The 18,212-nt window shown below is 41.1% G+C and overlaps 1 protein-coding gene across 2 annotated transcripts; it reads left to right on the forward strand.

The window, feature by feature from the left end:
• Positions 1–366: 366 nt before the first annotated feature.
• On the forward strand, positions 367–17,368 carry ALDH7A1 (aldehyde dehydrogenase 7 family member A1). 2 transcript variants are annotated; one of them, XM_065656692.1, is made up of 18 exons: positions 367–561; positions 742–795; positions 1,745–1,810; positions 3,496–3,576; positions 5,644–5,767; positions 6,478–6,610; positions 7,206–7,250; positions 8,254–8,331; positions 9,179–9,276; positions 10,278–10,319; positions 11,662–11,756; positions 12,600–12,684; positions 12,965–13,071; positions 13,709–13,825; positions 14,241–14,338; positions 14,495–14,568; positions 15,996–16,071; positions 16,856–17,368. In XM_065656692.1, exons 1-18 carry the CDS (start codon positions 388–390, stop codon positions 16,908–16,910), a joined length of 1,602 nt encoding a protein of 533 aa, XP_065512764.1. In that variant the 5' UTR covers positions 367–387; the 3' UTR covers positions 16,911–17,368. The 2 variants fall into 2 exon arrangements, with proteins under 2 accessions (XP_065512764.1, XP_065512765.1); XM_065656693.1 differs by lacking the exons at positions 12,600–12,684; positions 12,965–13,071.
• Positions 17,369–18,212: the final 844 nt, after the last annotated feature.

An 18,212-nucleotide genomic window follows, 5' to 3' on the forward strand; every position in this document is an offset into this window, starting at 1 on the left:
GAGGCAGCGGGGGCAGCGGGGGGCAGCGGGGGGCAGGCGGGGGCAGGCGGGGGGCAGGTGGGGGGCAGCGGGGGCAGGCGGGGGGCAGCGGGGGCAGCGGGGGGCAGGCGGGGGCAGGCGGGGGGCAGCGGGGGCAGCGGGGGCAGTGGGGGGCAGGCAGGGCAGCGGGGGCAGGCGGGGGGCAGGTGGGGGCAGGCGGGGCAGCGGGGGCAGCGGGGGGCAGGCGGGGCAGCGGGGGCAGGCGGGGCAGCGGGGGCAGCGGGGGGCAGGCGGGGCCCGGCGAAGGGGCGCCCCCACCAATCGGCGCTGGCTGCAGGGGGGGCGGGGCGGGGTGCGGCCGCCATTGCCGCGCGGCCTGGCCACGCCCCCGCGCGGGCGGGCCCCGGGATGCTGCGGGCGCGGGTCGCTGCCGCCGCGCTGCTGCCGCTGCGGTGCGGGGCCCCGGCAGCCGCCATGTCCTCCCTGCTGGTCAGCCAGCCGCGCTACGCCTGGCTGCGGGAGCTGGGCCTGCAGGAGGAGAACCCGGGCGTGTACAACGGGCGCTGGGGAGGCGGCGGCCAGGTGCGGGCGGCGGAGCGGTGCGAGGAGGGGAGCGGGCCCGCGGGAGCCGGGTCCTGAGGGGCGGCGGGCGGTGTCGCGCCGCGGCTGGACCTCGGCGGGGCCCTTGGGCGTTGCGTCCCCTCCGTGGGGCAGAGGGACGATCGCGGCCCCGCCGCTCATTCCCCCCCGCTCTTGCCGTAGGTGGTGACGACGTTCTGCCCCGCCAACAACCAGCCCATCGCCAGCGTCCGGCAGGTGAGCAGGCCCGGCCCGGGCGGGGGCCCCGGGGGCAGGGAAGGGCCGGAGGCCGCAGTGGGGGTTTTGGGGTGTTGGTTTGAGAGCTGCTCCTGCTTCCCGCGGGGTTCGCGGGGGGCACGAGGCCGCCAGGGTGGGAGGCGGCGGGAGTCGGAACCCAGAGGCGGTTGTTGGAGCTCAGCCCAGCTCGGGCCCGGCGCTGGAGGCGGGCCTGTGGCCGTGCGGGGGGAAATACGGCTGTGCCTCGTCTCCCGCCCCCCGCCCGCTCTGGCAGGCGGTGTTGGGTGGAGCCTTTGCTGCCCGTGCTCGGGCGTTGCAGAGCGGGTGGGTCGCGGCTGTTCGGTGGAGCCGACTGGCCTGGGGGGGCGGTATGAGGGAGAGCAACGTGGCGTTCACGTAGTAAAGTTGTGCAAGTTTTTAGTGTGAGAATAGTGCTATGGCGCTAACTGCCTGCTTCTAAATGTACTTATTTCCCATTTGATTGGCCTATTATGTGAGGCTGATGGAGTACGAGAGTCCTCACAGCTTCTGTTTAGTATAGTTAGTAGTATCTAAGATAAAAGGCTTGACCATGCCAGATTAACAGTTGGACTCCATGATCTTAAAAGTCTTTTCCAACCAAAACAATTCTGTGAATCTGTATGAATATATGATGAGTGCTTCCCTTATAACTATTCTTTATGAAGTGCTCTTCGTGATATGAAGGAAAAATTCTGCTCACTTTTTTTTCCTTTGTTTGTTTAGGCAGCACATATACTTTTTCTCAACAGTAACTTCAAGCAACCTGACGTGCCATATTGGGACCAAACTATATGAATGTCCTGTGAAAGTGGTATTCTGTAGTGCAGCGCTGTCCCCTAGAAATGTCTTGCTTTGGATGCAGAAGCTTTTCTGTGGTGTTTGTTGTGGGATTTTGGTATTCCTAACTTTTGCATGCTGCTTCGTCTAGGCTAACTTGGAGGATTATGAAGAAACAGTAAAGAAGGCTAAAGAGGCATGGAAGGTCTGGGCTGATGTAAGTTAACAGAGAATTATCTTTTACAGCATACCTCTGGCAGGTAAAGGCCATTCAATTTCCCTGTCAGGTGCAGTTGTAAAAACATGTTCATATTGTGTATGTTGCATTAAAGCAAAAATCTGTAATGAGGACCTTGTGAAACAAACCCACACAAGTTGCACACATTACCATTGAGGTACAAAGATGAGGGCATTGACTTGTGGAAAATGTTTGTTTTGAAAAGCTGGGCAAATTTGCACAGGTTTGTGCCTGTAAGCCATTGCCAACAGGTCTGCTGAAGTTCAGAAACCTTGTAGTGAGCAAATTCTCCCTGTGGGTATGTTTAACTTCCTGTTACAGCATGCTTTCTCCTGTGAGAACTCTGCAGAATATTTGGATACCTAACTTGTGGTGATAATCTTGTTCTCATGGGATGAGGAAGACTGCTGGTTTTGAGTTTGGTTTTTTTTTGTTCGCCAGCTGTCCTTGTGTTTCGTGAAACTACTACATTATTCCAAAACTTTAGTGTTACATTTCTGTGTCAGGCAATAGCTCAGCTATTTTTCCTTAGCAAGCTGTAGTTCTCAGTACGCCGGTACAAACTGTGTCCAGCCAGCACACATTCTCTTGCTGTCCATGCCAGGCTTGGTTTTTATAGCTCCCTGCTGTTTCTTTGATACAAGCTGGAACCTGAATTTCATGAGGGGTTGGGCATTCTGTATTTTATCCAGCAAAGTCCTTTACCTTGCCTGAAGAGAATAAAGTTTAGGACAAACGCAATAGCTTCCTCAGGATATGTCAGTATATGTTCTTTTTTTACAATTTGTGAATACAATGTTGATGAGTGTATGCCAGCTCCTAATGTGTTTGGAAATAATTTGAAAGCAATTCAACAGATAACAAAGAACCAACTGATCCAATGCTTTTGAGCCTCATCTCAAGGCTGTTTGTTTTTATTTTGTGAATTTTGTTGCTCGTAATGAGCTTATCTGAAAGATTTGGCCTGTAAAGAGATGTGCTTGCATTGTTTATGTATTCCTCACCTCTCTCTTTCCAGAGAACTGCTGTTCATCAGCAGTTTCTGATCCTGTAAATACCATTGCATGTGTATGGTTTATTATTGACCCTGGCTATTGATCGTTATCTAGCATACTGATACCACATTAAAAACCTCATTAATACTTGGTATATGGATTTAATTTTTCCATGATTGAGGCTTCTGTGTGTCTCAGCATCTGCTAACAAATGTCAGCAGCTGTCGTCATACAGAAAAAAAACCACAATTGAAAATGTGATGTTAAGTACACTTCAAAAGCTCAGAAACCGGTAAGCGTGCTTTTATAAAAAACACTTGTTTCCTGAGGTGCAGCCGGTTGTTTGGGGGCATTGTGAGTGGTGTAGCTCAACAGAAGCAGCATAAATAATAATCTGAATGATTCTGGCGATGTTCAGTGGAACTGAAGTTTTGAACAGACATAAATCTGTGTAGTGTTACCAGTCCCACTGAGGAAGGAAACAGTTTCTGGTAAACTGGTGTGCATGATAAAAATGAACGAGTAATGGTGTCTTGGGAAGATAGGGGGAAAAGCACAGCAATCAGTGATTTCTTACTGTAGGAGTAGAAAACTAGCTGTATATATGCAGCACAAGTCACAGATTTTCAATCTCAAATAGATTCTTTTGTTTTCTTTTGTTTTGACTAGATCCCTGCACCTAAGCGTGGAGAAATAGTGCGACAGATTGGTGATGCCCTGAGACAAAAAATCAAAGTTCTAGGAAGTTTGGTAAGGTGTTTTAAGAAGCAGCTTAACTTGGTGGTGGGGGAAGGAATATGTCAAGACCATTTTTAGCGTACTACTCAGGAATACTAACCTCAATAATTGTTTAAATGTTGTTAGCTTGCCTAAAGAAATTTTAGGTTAAAACAAAAGGGAGCAGAGGGAAATAAAAGCATGTAAGATTGCATTCTGGCATCCTAAACTATAAAGTAGGAAACCAAAGCATAATTCATTCTGAGTCTGTGCTCTGGCCAGGAGGAGCATTACGACTGTCGCCCTGCTGTTTTCCCACTTGTCTGTCAGGGCACTGTCTGATTCTAAAAGTGTCCTGAAAAAGACCTTCCTCTAATACAGAGCTTTTAACCTTGAGCTCTTTCTGGTGATCTGTAGGATTTTGCAAACTGACATGTGAAGGAGTAAGGCTTTGGAAGGTGAGATGATCTTACTGAGATCTTGCATTGCTGTGCAGGACATAAAGGTTGAAGGACTGCTCCTTTAAAACACTTGCTAGTTGCTAGGGAAGAAAAGGAGACAAGTGGGGAACTTGCCACTTTCCTTTTACAGGGCTTGCCTGCATGTGCTGCTGTTCAGAAAGAGCTGTCAGTGAATAACTCCATGTGTAGTCAGGCCCATATTGTTAACCTACAAAACTTTGTTCTGCTGTTTCCCTTGATGTTGTCTCCACAGCAGAGTTTCTGTGGTAGAATTAAGAGTGCTAACATACTTTTGTATTCAAAAACGGTACAGCTTCCCTGGTGAGTGTGGACAGACAGAACTTTGCTGTATGTTCCTTGGACAAAACTTGTTGCTTATTACCAGAGCATTTTTCTAGTTTTCCCAAACAGCTAAGAAGTTAGTTCAGCTCTTCCAGGGTTGGGGGTGAGCTCTAGGGTGAAAGCTGTGTGGTAGGTTTTAGGACTTTTCCTGATTTTAGAATATGTGAAAGGGAAAGATATGGCAACTCACCTTTCCGTATGCTGTTGGAAATTTCCAGCCTCACCTCACTATGTCTTTGTCAAGTATCCAGCTGTATTTCTACTGCACTTACAGACTCACCGCTCTGTTTTTGAGTAGATATGTCTCATGTCCCTCCATTTCTGGACACAGACAGGTGCTGTTCCTTCTATCTCAAGACGACCACAAGCATCATATAAATGCCTAGAAATACAATTAGTCACCTTTATTTTGACCTTTGCAAGGGGAGTAAAATCTTGTGGCAATCCTTCAAACCTGATTCCTCACTTAACAGCTTTTTCAAAGTACAATCATCTGTCTAAAGTGGTGGGTGATATCTCTGTGAAAGTCACACCTAGGTATTACAGCATGACTGTAAAATCAAGTGGGGGCAAACGAATGACTTCTTACTTTCTAAGTTAGCGAATTTTCTCACTTTTGGAGGAAAATGTCTTCAAATACTAGCTTATTCTTGTTGATAGTCTATATGTCTGCACACATCTAACATGCTTTTAACAGAAGGACATAGTTTAGGATTGACTTAGCTAGAAAAAAAAAAATGAAAAAGCGATCCTAAACATCCTGGGTTACTAAACTAATGAAGATGTGTAGACATTTTCAGTGGTGTCTGAAAATGGAGTCTCTCAAATTCACTTTAAAGTGTTGTGAAATGAGTGTTTTGCTTATGAAAAATATAAATAACCATTTTCTTTTGCTGGAGAAGAGTCATCCCTCTTTTCCAATTTATTCCACACCTGGTCCACAATGTATGCAAACCTCCTGATGGAAATTCAGAGTATCATTGATCTAAACCTATGAACCTGATTCCTGTTGGATACTCCTTTCAGCAGATTATTTTTAGTTTCCTCCGTTCATTAATTTCTTGTTCTAATTTCCTGCTATCATATGGGAATTTGGGTCCTGTCTAGTTGTCTGTTGCATTCTTTCTTTAAGCTGAGAATAACTGAGGAAGAAGTGAATCTCTTCTGATGAAAAAATGTGTATTAAATCTTACTTGATGTACAGATATACCTGACATTAGTGGGATACAAAATGTGTTTGGGATGCAAGGGAATTTTTAAAAAAAAACCAATTTTGTCTTCCTCTTAATGTTTTCAGGTCTCTTTGGAAATGGGAAAGATTTTTGTGGAAGGTGTTGGGGAAGTGCAGGAGTATGTTGATGTGTGCGACTATGCTCTTGGTTTGTCTCGAATGATTGGTGGACCTGTCTTGCCTTCGGAAAGTAAGTATGTGTGTATACATGTTGTTTTCTGTTGTGGTGGGGTTTTTTTGTTGTGGTTTTTGTTGTTTTTGTTTGGGGTTTTTTGTTTTGTTTGGGGCTTTTTTTGTTTGGTTTGTTTCTTTGGGGGAGGTGTTTGGTTTGGATTTTGGTTTTTTGGGGTTTTTTTACAAATTAAGAGATGGAGATGTAGTTTAAATATATCAGTGGTGTAATGCAGCAAAATCTCTGTTCTGCGAGTTATTTAGGGAGCATGTTGTCTAGGAATAGATGTGCTGGTGGGCAGTAGTGCCACCTAAAAAAGTATCTAGCCTGTGGCGTATAGCAAAAGAGGAAATAGATTTTTCTCTCCACTCTTTGAAGCATTGGATTCTCTTGGATGTATTTGTTAATGAAGGTGCTAGAGGAAAGTTGGTAAAAAGTTCAGCGGCTGCTAAGAAATGACCTTTTTGTCAGTTATTGGTTAGCAAACAAATACCATTCTGTTAACTGAATTGTTAAAATAGCAAAACTTCATGTTGTCCTGTTATTATTTTTTTCCACAACCTAGCTAACCTTGTTCCAGTGAGCTGCAGAGGACATGTCATACAGCTCCCCACAAGCTAATGCTGTGATGGACAGAGGAGTGATGCAGCACCCCTTGCTCACACGGTTTCCTTTTTAAAGAAAAATTAAATGATGCAAATTCCATTACACTGTGTCTTTGCTTTCAGGACCTGGCCATGCCCTTATAGAGCAGTGGAATCCCCTCGGGTTAGTAGGAATCATCACTGCCTTTAACTTCCCGGTAGCAGTTTATGGGTGGAACAGCGCAATTGCAATGATCTGTGGAAATGCTTGCATCTGGTAAGATATAGCTCTCCAATGTGCTAACAGTGTTTTAAAATTAGAGAGCTGTTATCCTGGGCATGAAATGGTTATCAAATGTCTGGTGTTTCTGTCTCATGTAGGCTTAATTTCTATTTACTTTTAGGTTCACTGTAGTCAAAGAGCTTAGTTTTACGTTATGGTAACCTGTTTTATGAGACAGTGAGACTCAGGCCTGTCCAGAACTTAGCCAAATGGCCTGTTAATAAAGAAGCAGGTGGAGGTCTTGTGGCAGTAGTAGAGAACAGTTAATACTTTCAGAATTGCTACACCTAAAATTGAGAATCTAAATACGTAGCTTTACTTCCTCTTCCAGCCCCTGCTTCACTTTCATCTACCTGCTTCACTATAATGTCTAGCATAGTTCTTGTTCATGTGGACTTTGGCAGAAGTTCTGAATGGTCAGCTGTGGAGAGAAACACTTGAGTTCCTGTCTTGACATGCATCTGAAAACCAGGCTAACCAAAGTGTGCTGTATTTCAAATAACATAAAGATTGCATGCTTGAATTATTTCTAATTCTCAAAGAACTGAAAATAAAATAACTTCATTATTTCTATTTTTTTTCTTTTTAGGAAGGGTGCTCCTACAACATCACTCATTAGTGTTGCTGTTACAAAGTGAGTTCTGGTTTCTTTGCTTTCTGGTTTGCTTTTTAAACAACTTCTTTTCTGTTTGAGGTAGTGCTTAGTGATGAGAAGAACTGCTTCCCCTTGTAACCTTAGAAGTCACGGTATACATAGGATGTTACCTATACTGTTAGACAGTTTTTTCTGGGACCAGGACTGTGCTTCTGCTGTAGTAGGGCTAGCTATGCAGTTTGGTTCCTTGCAGAAGATGAATTGCTTGTGAAATTCAGTTTTCCTTGATCACTTAGTTGTGTTTCTTAATAATCCCCTTTTTGGGACTCTCAGCCCAACATCAGCAGCCAGTTTCTTTGGAAGTTCTTCTAGCTGGCCATGTAGACCTGTGTCCTGAAGATGCTTTCACACAGTCTTTATTCAAACCTACTAACTCTTCAGCGTGAGCTTCTAGGCTTCAAGAGTTAATAAAAAAAGAGAAGAACTCCAAAGAATAAATGTCACAGTGATAATTACTCTAGGTTTGTTGCTACTTTGCTTACTATATCAGCATTTTAAAGACATATCTATTGTTTGCTAAAAATAACATTTATTTTGAAATGCTACCTAGAAATAGGCCCCTTTAAAATAACTGATTATTAAATCTTGTAGCTTTAACATTAACTTTGGAGAACAGTGGCCACAAACTACTTATGAGTATTTCATGTAGCTCCATAAAGTTATATAAATGTCTGTTTCTAATGGTGGAAGGCTGTATGGCCAAGGTTTTTACACACTGATCTAATGCTTGTCTGTGCCAATTGTGTGAACACATAATGAATATATTTTAGAGTCTTCTGCGTGACCTATGGCTGTAACTCCAAAGTCTTTAAGAGAGAAATGTGTTATGTGTTGTACAAACTGCATGTCAGTTAACTGCCAGACTGCTGCTTTTTAAAAATCTGTACCTTCTTCATGTGCACAGTCAGACAGTTTTAATGGTTCATTCCATGTTACAGGCACCTGTCAGAAACCTCTGAAATTTTTACGTCTTTGATTCTAGGATAATTTCCAAAGTCTTGGAGGATAACAAAGTACCTGGAGCAATCTGTTCTCTAGTTTGTGGTGGAGCAGATATTGGGTAGGTAACATTTATTGTGTTTTGTGAAGATGTGTAGAGGATAAAGAATATTCTTTGAGGTATTTCTCATTAAGTTTTTCTGATCTCCAGGAGTTCTCAGCACATGCACGTACCTGTTGCCATCATTATTATCAGTTGGTCTGAAACTCTGGCCCTGCTGTAAACATAATGCGTATTTCTACTTGCTGTTGTGAAATCATATATTTAATGAAGAGACATGGCTAAGTTTATATTCTACTTCTACATATGCTTACACCCAAAGAATACAGCTAATGTTAAATTCAACTCATCATGTTCTTAAGAGTTTTCAATTTTTAGCCCATTGGCCTTTAGGACCACTTGTGGGGGAGAATACTTCCCCATTTTCCATGCTCAATAGGACTCTGCACTTGCTCATAGTGCTTGGAAGCTGTACAAATCAAATAATTTTGTTTGAGTATTACAATATGGAAGTTCCCAGGACAAATGTATATCCAGATTATTCTTTTGAGCATTTCAAGAGAATACAAAACAGATGGTAAGCAGTAAAAAAAGCCACAGGTATGCATGTTTTCTTAGGAAACGTAACAATTTGAGCCAATGTCTCTACTCTCTCTAGATTGAATTTCAAAATTAGTACAGGTGGTGCTCCTATGGTCTGAAAAGGGGGAGGGAAACAGCCTTGTTCCTCTTTGCTGACTAAGAAGCAGCTTTCCTGCCATCTGCTCAGTCACCTGATGTTTTCAAAGAAGTGGCTTTAACTTTGAAAGATCTCCCTGGTTGAAGTTGGTTTATCTGGAAGGCGCAGGCAGCTTTTTCAGCAGTCTTCTCTTCCATTGGACATGGTGGTATGTCTCTGGTTGTGCAGGACAGCAATGGCAAGAGATGAGAGAATGGACCTGTTGTCTTTCACTGGCAGCACAAAAGTGGGCAAGCAAGTGGCGCTTATGGTTCAGGAGAGATTTGGTGAGTGTGTGGGGTCTCCTCTATTTCTTTCCATGGTTGAGAAAGGTAAGAGAGCCCCATAGGATTTTAAAATAGCAGCTTGTTTCACTTACCTTTTGTGTTACCTTTTGTTTTTTTAAAATTGGTGGAGTGTGTTGAAACTGCTCAGAGCTAGATACTGCATTTTTCAGTTAGTTCCATCATAACTCAGCATTTTTTCCAGGGCTTCCACAAATTCATGGCCCTACAGGTAATTTGGGGAGGTCCATGGATATGATTGTGTGGACATTGTCAAGATGAACAGTCAAGGCCTATGGTCTTTCGGCAATATGTTCATGGATAAATGCCCCCTCACCTTTTACTTATAAATACAGGAGAAAAGTTAGGATTTTTTGAGGTGCTGTTTTTGTTGCAAATATTTAAAAGAGTACAGGCATGAGTCCCTGCACAGCCGCTGGTTTCTAACTTTGTACTTTTAAGCAGAAAACCTTGTGAATGGGATTTTCTCATTTTACACATTTGAAGTTCATAGGAGTGTAAAAAAAAAAAAACCAAACAACCAAGCAAACAAAAAACAGATTTCAAATGTTCACCCAGAAGTAAGTGATATTTTTTTCTCTCAGATTTGAAATACAGCAGTTAGCAGAGAAATAAATAAACCTATTTAAATTTTATGTGTGCATTTTAATCTCCTCCTCTTCTTTGTCTGTATCATACTATTTATGCTGCAACTTTTCCTGTTTTCGTATTTTTCTTTCTAGTGCTACTTTTGTGTATTTTTTTAGTTTCTTTCTGCCATAACTGCTTTCCGAGTATCTTTCTTCACAATATGTGATAGATGTAGTATTCGGTGTAATTTTCTGCTTTGCTTAGAGCTTTTAGTTGACTGTAATGCCTAAAACCTTTTGTCTATTGAAAAAAATATGTTTAATGAAACTTAGCTCTATTTAGAGGTGAGCTAACTGAATGAGGTACAGTGAATACATGTGTGCATGACAACTTGTTTTTTGCGTTTTTATTAGGTCGAAGTCTGCTGGAACTGGGAGGAAATAATGCCATTATTGGTAATGTGCACTACAGAAATTTAGTCCCATAGGTGATATTTGAAAGTTAGTATACAAATGTTTGTAGCAAATTGTCCCTTTTTTCTTCCCTCCCCACTCTTGGGGGGTTTAAGGAATGTCATGGGGGTTTTTTTCCTGTCTTCAGTGTTGTGGAGAGGTAGTGTTTTAAATAAAAAATGAAAGTTCAAGCTCTCATATGTATTTACCATTGAAGTGAAGAAGGGACTGGGAGAAGCAGGAAGCTTCAGTATTGGGACGTGGGCAATGCTAAATAAATTTATTTTAGGATAGTTCTTATGTTGTGAACACCACATTTTTATCATTTTAGAATACAGGTACACATTATATAAAGTCTAACACACTTAAAGATACTTGAAATCAAAGCGCGCAGGTATTTGTTTCAGTAGAACATTTTACAGGATTAAGTAGCTTAGGGTATGATGCAGTTCCCAGAAAAACATAGCGTAAACCCTGTGAAGCTGAGCAAAGTGATGCAAAGAAAATACAAGCTAGATAAATGCTTAAATTGCTGTCCTGTTGTGTTAAAGCTTTCTGTTTCACCTTTCTCATATCAGGAACAAATGTAATTGCATATCTAGAATATTAAGCTCTTTTGAAAACCACGTTTGAGCAGGTCTTTCTTTTTTTCCTGTGCTGCTTCGCAGCCAGTACCACAAACTTAATACTTAGAAAATGGTTTCCTTTTTCTTATGAAAGTCCTGCATTTTCTGGAATTGGTTTTGAATGATGGCATAAACATTGTTTGGTTGGACTTTGTCCCAAGTTTAATAATAATTTTGGATACTTAAGAGAATTCTGTGGGACTGGCTAAGCTGAGGGATCCTTTGAGGCTTATATGTACTAGCTTTGCTTTAAACATCCCAGTGTTTTCTAGCCAGATGAATTTGTTCAGCTCAGTTATATTTTACATTATTGTGTACTTGTGTGTTTCAGCTACTTTTTTGCATGCTGTATGGATACACTTTGCTGTTGTTTCTTTATGCTTCTAGACATCTCAGTGATAGGACAAGGTGATGAAATGGCAAGAAAATGCTTGTAGTTTCTTGAATTAAAATGAAACTCAGGTTCTTTGCAAGCTTTATTGCAAAACGCTGTCTTCAGTTGTTCAGACCTGTTTATGTTCAATTGCAGGTGTTTAATTCCAGGTGTAAAAGTAATAGAAGTTTGGAGGTGTTTCTGTATATCTTAGCATTCTATGCTAGTGCTGCTATTCCTAATGCTTCTTGACCAACCTGTCAGTTTATTATATTGTTTGATGTCTTAAGTCTTGTGAACTACCTGTTCACTTCAGTAACATGCTGATGTTTTTATTTTTGTTAAGTGTTTGAAGATGCAGATCTGAACCTCGTCATCCCATCTGCTCTATTTGCTGCTGTGGGAACAGCGGGTCAGAGGTGCACAACTGTTAGAAGGCTGGTGAGTAAATGTATGTTGTCTGGTTTGGGCAGCTCCAAGTTGAAAATTAATTCCAAATTAGCTCAGAAAATGCGTAACAATTCCTAATATTATGTGGAGCAAAAAATAATCTTTAAAACACATTTTTGCTTTGTCAAAAATCGGTATGATGGGAAAATAAGATGGTAGTTTGTCATTCCACTGTACTTCTAGCTCTAAAGAGTTGTTTTGTATGTGTTTCTAAATGTACCTGGTGCTATAACTCAGGAAAATAAAACTTATCATAATTCCGGTATTTCTCTCTGTTTTCATTGCCAGTGCTGCTTTGCTTGTGCCTGCTACAAATTTTGGTGCAGGATTTAGATTTCAGGAAAGCAAGAGTGTGTGTTGCTTACCTTATTATTAATTTTAACCCATAATTTTCAATAAGTTTAAAGGTGTTAAAATGTCAGCCTGTGTCTGTGTATTCTTTTCAGGGTTAGGTTGATGGGGTAAATAGCTATCAAAATTGATGTGGGTTAACTTTCGGTGCATAAGAAGAACAGCGATTCCTCAAATTATAGCAATAAAAAGCACTTGAGTATTTATCCTGAAACGCTTAATTGAAGCATTTACAGAACACATCGATACCATTCATCTGAGATGGTATCAGTGAAACCTGAACAGGTTTTTGTTTCTTGGCTTCTTTTAAATCTTCATGTTGAAGATTTTAGATCTTCGTTCCATGGTGTTGGTGCTGTTTTGAGGTCTTGCTTGTGTGTTTATTTTAGGATTTGCTGAATATGAGCAACACAAGTGTAGTTGTACTTCAGGAAGTTACATAGGCTGAGCTGTCTTACAGCCTTCTTACCATATTTTATTTAGTTCCTCCATGAAAGCATCTATGACGAGGTGGTGGCAAAGCTTGCTAAGGCCTATGCCCAGGTCCGCATTGGTGATCCATGGGATTGTAAGTAGCTATTTGCCAACTCACGGGTTTAGGAGACAAGTTTCTGTTTGTTTCTTTATGTTTAAATTTAAAAGAGTTTAGATCAAAGCTGTGCAGTTTTAGCAGTTTACCAGGGAGTGGGGATAGGTGCTTTAATTTAGAATACAAACTCTGAAAGGAAGATGAAGAATGCAGCTCATCTTGGACAGGTGAAATAATTACTCCCAAAATGTCATGATAAGGATATTTTGAAATGTGTACAGTTTTGCTGAAAGTGTGTCTTTGGATCATTGGTTTTTAGCTGACACTCTGTATGGGCCTCTTCATACCAGAGAAGCTGTGAAAATGTTCCTTGATGCAGTAGAACAAGCAAAACAACAGGGTGGCTCTGTCGTCTGCGGTGGAAAGGTGACTTACTTGTATTGTCCCTGCTACATTTAGTGCTCTAGGAAAAAAAATACAGTGACATGGTGGCTTCAGCCAAGATTGTACCTCAGTTTGTCCCGTCAGCCGTTAAAGAATGTTAAGCTAGTCAGTCTGAGAATGTTTGAATTGTGATCCAGTCTTCAGGGTAAAGATGGGTCTATTTAGAAGCTACATTCTGCTCCAATAAATGGCTAAGAGCTTTTGGCTGTTCTTTGCACTACTCCCTAGTTGCAGGTGATGGTAAAAATACAAACAGAAACGTAAACCAGTGTCAAACACATAACAAAGAATTGCTGTTTTGTCCCTGGATTCACAATATCAAACTTCAGGAAATACTGAAGATTCAAGAGAGCCACTTGCATATCTTCATCATATGGGATGTTTAATTCTCATGGACTTATCACTCTAGCAGTTCTTGTCTTTCACTGGCACCCTCTCTATTCCTAATATCTTTGAAGTTCTAATCAAAGTTACCTGCTTAGATGACCTGACCTTCTATTTCTGATTGCTAGGCACAACTATAACAGTCAGACCAAGAAGGATTCCTGTCCTACACTTGTATTAAGCAGGATGCTGGTTTGAGCTTCCTCACTTATTTCTGCTTTTATGTGTTTTGAAGGTTATAAATCGCCCTGGAAACTATGTTGAACCAACCATTGTGACTGGCCTTCCTCATGATGCACCCATTGTCCACACTGAAACATTTGCCCCCATACTGTATGTGCTGAAATTTAAGGTAAAATAACAGTGAGGAGTTAGTCAGGTGTCAAGGATGCCAACAGAAGAGGCAGGAGAGAGATTTCAGATGTACCTCATGTTCATGTAATTGTCCCGGCACTTGAAGAAGTGGCAACTGTTGTTCTGCACTGTGGGATATCCACTGTAATAGCTTATCTCACTGTGTAGCTACACTTATGCATTTTCTGTGAAGAGCACTGGAGTTAAGATGAGATTCTGTACAGGAATCGATTTTTATTGCTCATGTATGTTTTGAGCAGCGGTGGAGGTATTCTGTCCCAGATTTGGTGCATGTGTATTTGTCAAGTAGCATTCAGTGTATTTGCATTATGTCTGTGGTGCGTTTGATTTTTTTCTCACAGTACTTCTTTGTAACTGCTGTGCTTTGAATGGTCATTTTATGTTCATTTTAGGAGGAAGAGGAGGTTTTTGCCTGGAATAATGAAGTAAAACAAGGTCTTTCCAGCAGTATCTTTACCAAAGATTTGGGAAGGATTTTCCGCTGGCTTGGGTATAATTTATTTTTCTACCTTCCTGAAGCATATGATCACAGTCTTTCATGTATTTTGTAAACCTATGCACAATGCTAGCTGAGCATTTTGTAGCCCTTATTTTAGGAAAGGAGCTTTTCCTGATCCTGAGGAGTAATTGTGTCTTACCTTTGTAGGCCAAAGGGATCTGACTGTGGAATTGTGAATGTCAACATCCCAACTAGTGGGGCTGAGATTGGAGGTGCTTTTGGTATGTTACTTATGCTTTTTTCTTTATCCTTTAAACGTTGAAATCCTCTAGTATCAGGTCTAGAGACTTGGTATTTTTCCTCAAGCTTCATTTTTTTCTAATGACTCTGGAAGAGAATAAGCATTACCAATGTAAAACTAGTATAAAATAGGTCTCCTCATCTTATTTTTCAAGGTTTAAATAAGTCCATTTAAATGTTTAAATCTGAAAATTTGATTAAGTTAATTTTGAATTATACTGCTTTAGCAGAAAGCAGAAGTTGACTAGACGTATCACAGAATCACAGAATGTTAGGGATTGGAAGGGACCTTGAAAGATCGTTGGATTTCAGCTCTTAAAAATCTATGTGTTTGGTTTTTAAATATTCCATGTGTAACTTCCCTCCCCCCATCAAGGGAACGCAACTCAGAAGTATGTTCTGAATGTGTTTAGAGATGTGGCTGAGTGGAAAACTGTTTAAAAGCCAGTTTAAATCATGAGCATTTTTGTTGTGTATGCTTACACATGTATATATGACACGAGGGTACTGTGGACTTCACGACACGACCAATATGATCATCATGAGCCGATTTATTGCTGGTTACACTGAAGTATTTATACATTCTTAACACCACTACATACAACATCCATGTTACAACTTAAACAATTATTGTCTATTACACAGACAATGACTGTCTATTACACAGAGAAAGAAGAGCATTGATCAGTTATTATCTATCATGCGAAAGCAGAATCTTATCCTTTTGGCAAAAGCAAGCGGTAATGGTCTTATCCATTTGGCAGGAGCAAATGGTTCAGGATGCGACTAGCAGTTACACAGTTGCGGTTACACAGAACTGGGTGCTTTCCTCCCTGCACCTGCATCTGGGAGTTACTCTCTCCTCCTACTCTTCCTACATGCCTGGCTTACAATACACAAATGACTATCTTTGAAACAATGGGTTGCTCACATCCAGATGACCAAAGTCCTGTAAAAACTCATCAACATATATAAAAATTGCAGCATAGAGTATTTTTGTGAGAAATTCTTTAAATACATTTTTGCCTTTCTCTTTTTTTGTGCATACCGAAGGAAGTGGGGGGAGGCAAGAAGAAATGTTCACCTTGCCATTTAAATAGTACAAGAACAAGCACATTCTTGTACTCTTGTCTCATATTAAAACAAAATGTCTTCAAAACAAGGTCCCCTGGTGCCAGCATGATGAGATTTTCAACTCACAGATGTTTTTTGAATCAAGCATGAGGGGAGAGCTAGCTTTGCGAGTTGTATGTGGTGGTGTTCTGGTAATTTATTTCAGATATAGAACAAGGGCAGGGGAATAGTTTTCCCCATGAGCTTTTATAAAAATTATCACCTCCTGGAGTTAGTCCAGATTCCCATGCTCAAAAAAAATTTCAAGTTTTCATTTATAACATCTTTCTTACAGGTGGTGAAAAGCACACTGGTGGGGGAAGAGAATCTGGAAGTGATTCATGGAAACTTTATATGAGACGGTCTACTTGGTAAGACAGACTTTTGAAATTCCAAATAAATGTAAATTACAGATAAACTTGGAAATGTTCACAGTTTATAAATCCTTGGCTGTGGGAGGTTATCTTTGCTAAATGCAAGACAACCATGAGTAAGTGTAATTGCCTTTTCTGCATGCAAGAATTTACATCTGTGTTACTAGTAGATGATTTGAAGGGTCTAGATAAAGACCTTTCTATACTCACTGTTCCTCAAGAGAAAAAAAAAAAATCTGGCTTTTTTTTCCCCTCTTGCCTGATTTTAACCTTCCCAAAATTTGGATTACTGAAACTTGGGAGTAAATACATGAAGTGGCAACCACAGTGAGGAGGGAACTATTACCAGTGGTGGGTGATATAGTTCCATTTTGGATATCTAGCCGTAAATCTCCTGACAGCCTGTAGTGTAGCCCACTCTCTGCTACCTTCCTGTAGCCTTTACCTGTGCTAACTTTGGTTTCCATGCACAGGCTTATGAACATAAGAAATCCCACCTTGATTGTTCTGTATGGACATTCTCCTAGTGAGAGACTGAGATGATACTTTACTTTCTCTTTGATCTGTCAAGGAAGAGATAATGGGCAATGTGGTCTTTCCCCACATATAATTACTGTATTGAAAACTGAAGTAAAGTCAGTTCATAGCTTTAAACAGGCAAACTGCTTACGGAAGTCTTGTATGTGTGTGACAGAAATCAGAAGCCTTGTACATAGGAAATGTATGGCATAATCTGCCTCAGTGGTCCAGCCTGCTCTCTAAATACTTGTTTCTCTTCCAGTACAATCAACTACAGCAAGGATTTACCTTTGGCTCAAGGAATTAAATTTCAGTAACAGCCTTATGAACAGATGTGCCATGAACTCTCGTAGCATTTCAGAACCAAGCACCTTCTTTCGTGGTGAAGAAAATCAATTACCTGAAATTTATCTGCAGCAAGGATACTAATTATGTCAAACAATGAGCTACTCTAAAATTGCTTCACTTTCGATCTATAAAGTTACTACTTCACTCTTTAAATAAGAAGTACGTGGTCTTTGGGAAGAAGACAGGGTGACTGAAACTAACAAAATTGGATTCAGGTGGCCTGCATAATCTTCTGTTGCCTTATCACTATAATTCAGTATCAAAACTGTCTGTATCCCCTGCCTCCCCGCCATTTGCTGATATTTCCAGCTAGTAGGTCTACACTTCAAACCGTGTGCTGGATTTCCTACAGAAAATTGGTGCTGTGGGAGGTGGGCAGTACAGGGCTATTTTTCAGTATATAAATAAACATAAATTTTGTGAGATACCTTGGGCTTCTAGGTTTGTTCCTTTTTTTTTTCGTTCATTGTTTTGGAGCAAGAATATTAAGCCGACTATCCAATTTCACATGCTGAGCTGCTAGCTGGGGGAAGTATCACTGGGCTGAAGGGACCGCTTTCATTTTCCTGGCTCTCGTTCAGAAAGGAGACTTTCACCCTGCACGTTGGGAGATAAGGGGTAAGAGCAGGGGCTGCTGAAGTCTCCTGGAATATCCTTCTAACGCTAGAAGGAATCACAGCCAATTGAGGTTGTCACAGCCCTTGTGACACTGTGCAGCCAAAGCAGCTGAAGAACTGAATATGCAGCCAGGAGAGAATAGTCTACCAGAGAGACTTTGCAGGTCGAAGGCAAATTGTTTATATGCTTTTCACCTTACGTGGAGGTTTCTCATGGCAACTGAAGATCACAGCCATCAGTAGCTCCTTTAGGAGCCTTGCTTGGAATTCAGGATGAGAAAAGACAGGGTGCTACTAGGCTGATTTTAGCTTTCCACTGAGTAGCTTTTGAGCTTTTTAATCTACTGGTTTTGGAGGAGATTTTTTTTCCTTTCAATCTTATGTACCAAATTTTCACAATCATCTCTGAACGTGGCAGAGCTGTTCATTCTGGGTTCAGATTCTTGGACTCTGATTTAGCTTTTGATTTCTTCTGTTGCTAAGATGTTATAATGGCAATGTCATCCAAATTGTGTTAAAGGTCCAACATACTGCGATGCTAGCTGGTGGTCTTTCACTGTTAACATTTAGCTTTAAAATACATTCTGTTTTTAAGTTTACATCTGTGTTATAGAAGGTATTTCAGGTTTGACTTTCTATAGAACAAACAGTAGG

This window comes from Caloenas nicobarica, chromosome Z (genome assembly GCF_036013445.1).
Source record: "Caloenas nicobarica isolate bCalNic1 chromosome Z, bCalNic1.hap1, whole genome shotgun sequence".
In the NCBI taxonomy this organism is placed as follows: Eukaryota; Metazoa; Chordata; class Aves; order Columbiformes; family Columbidae; genus Caloenas; species Caloenas nicobarica.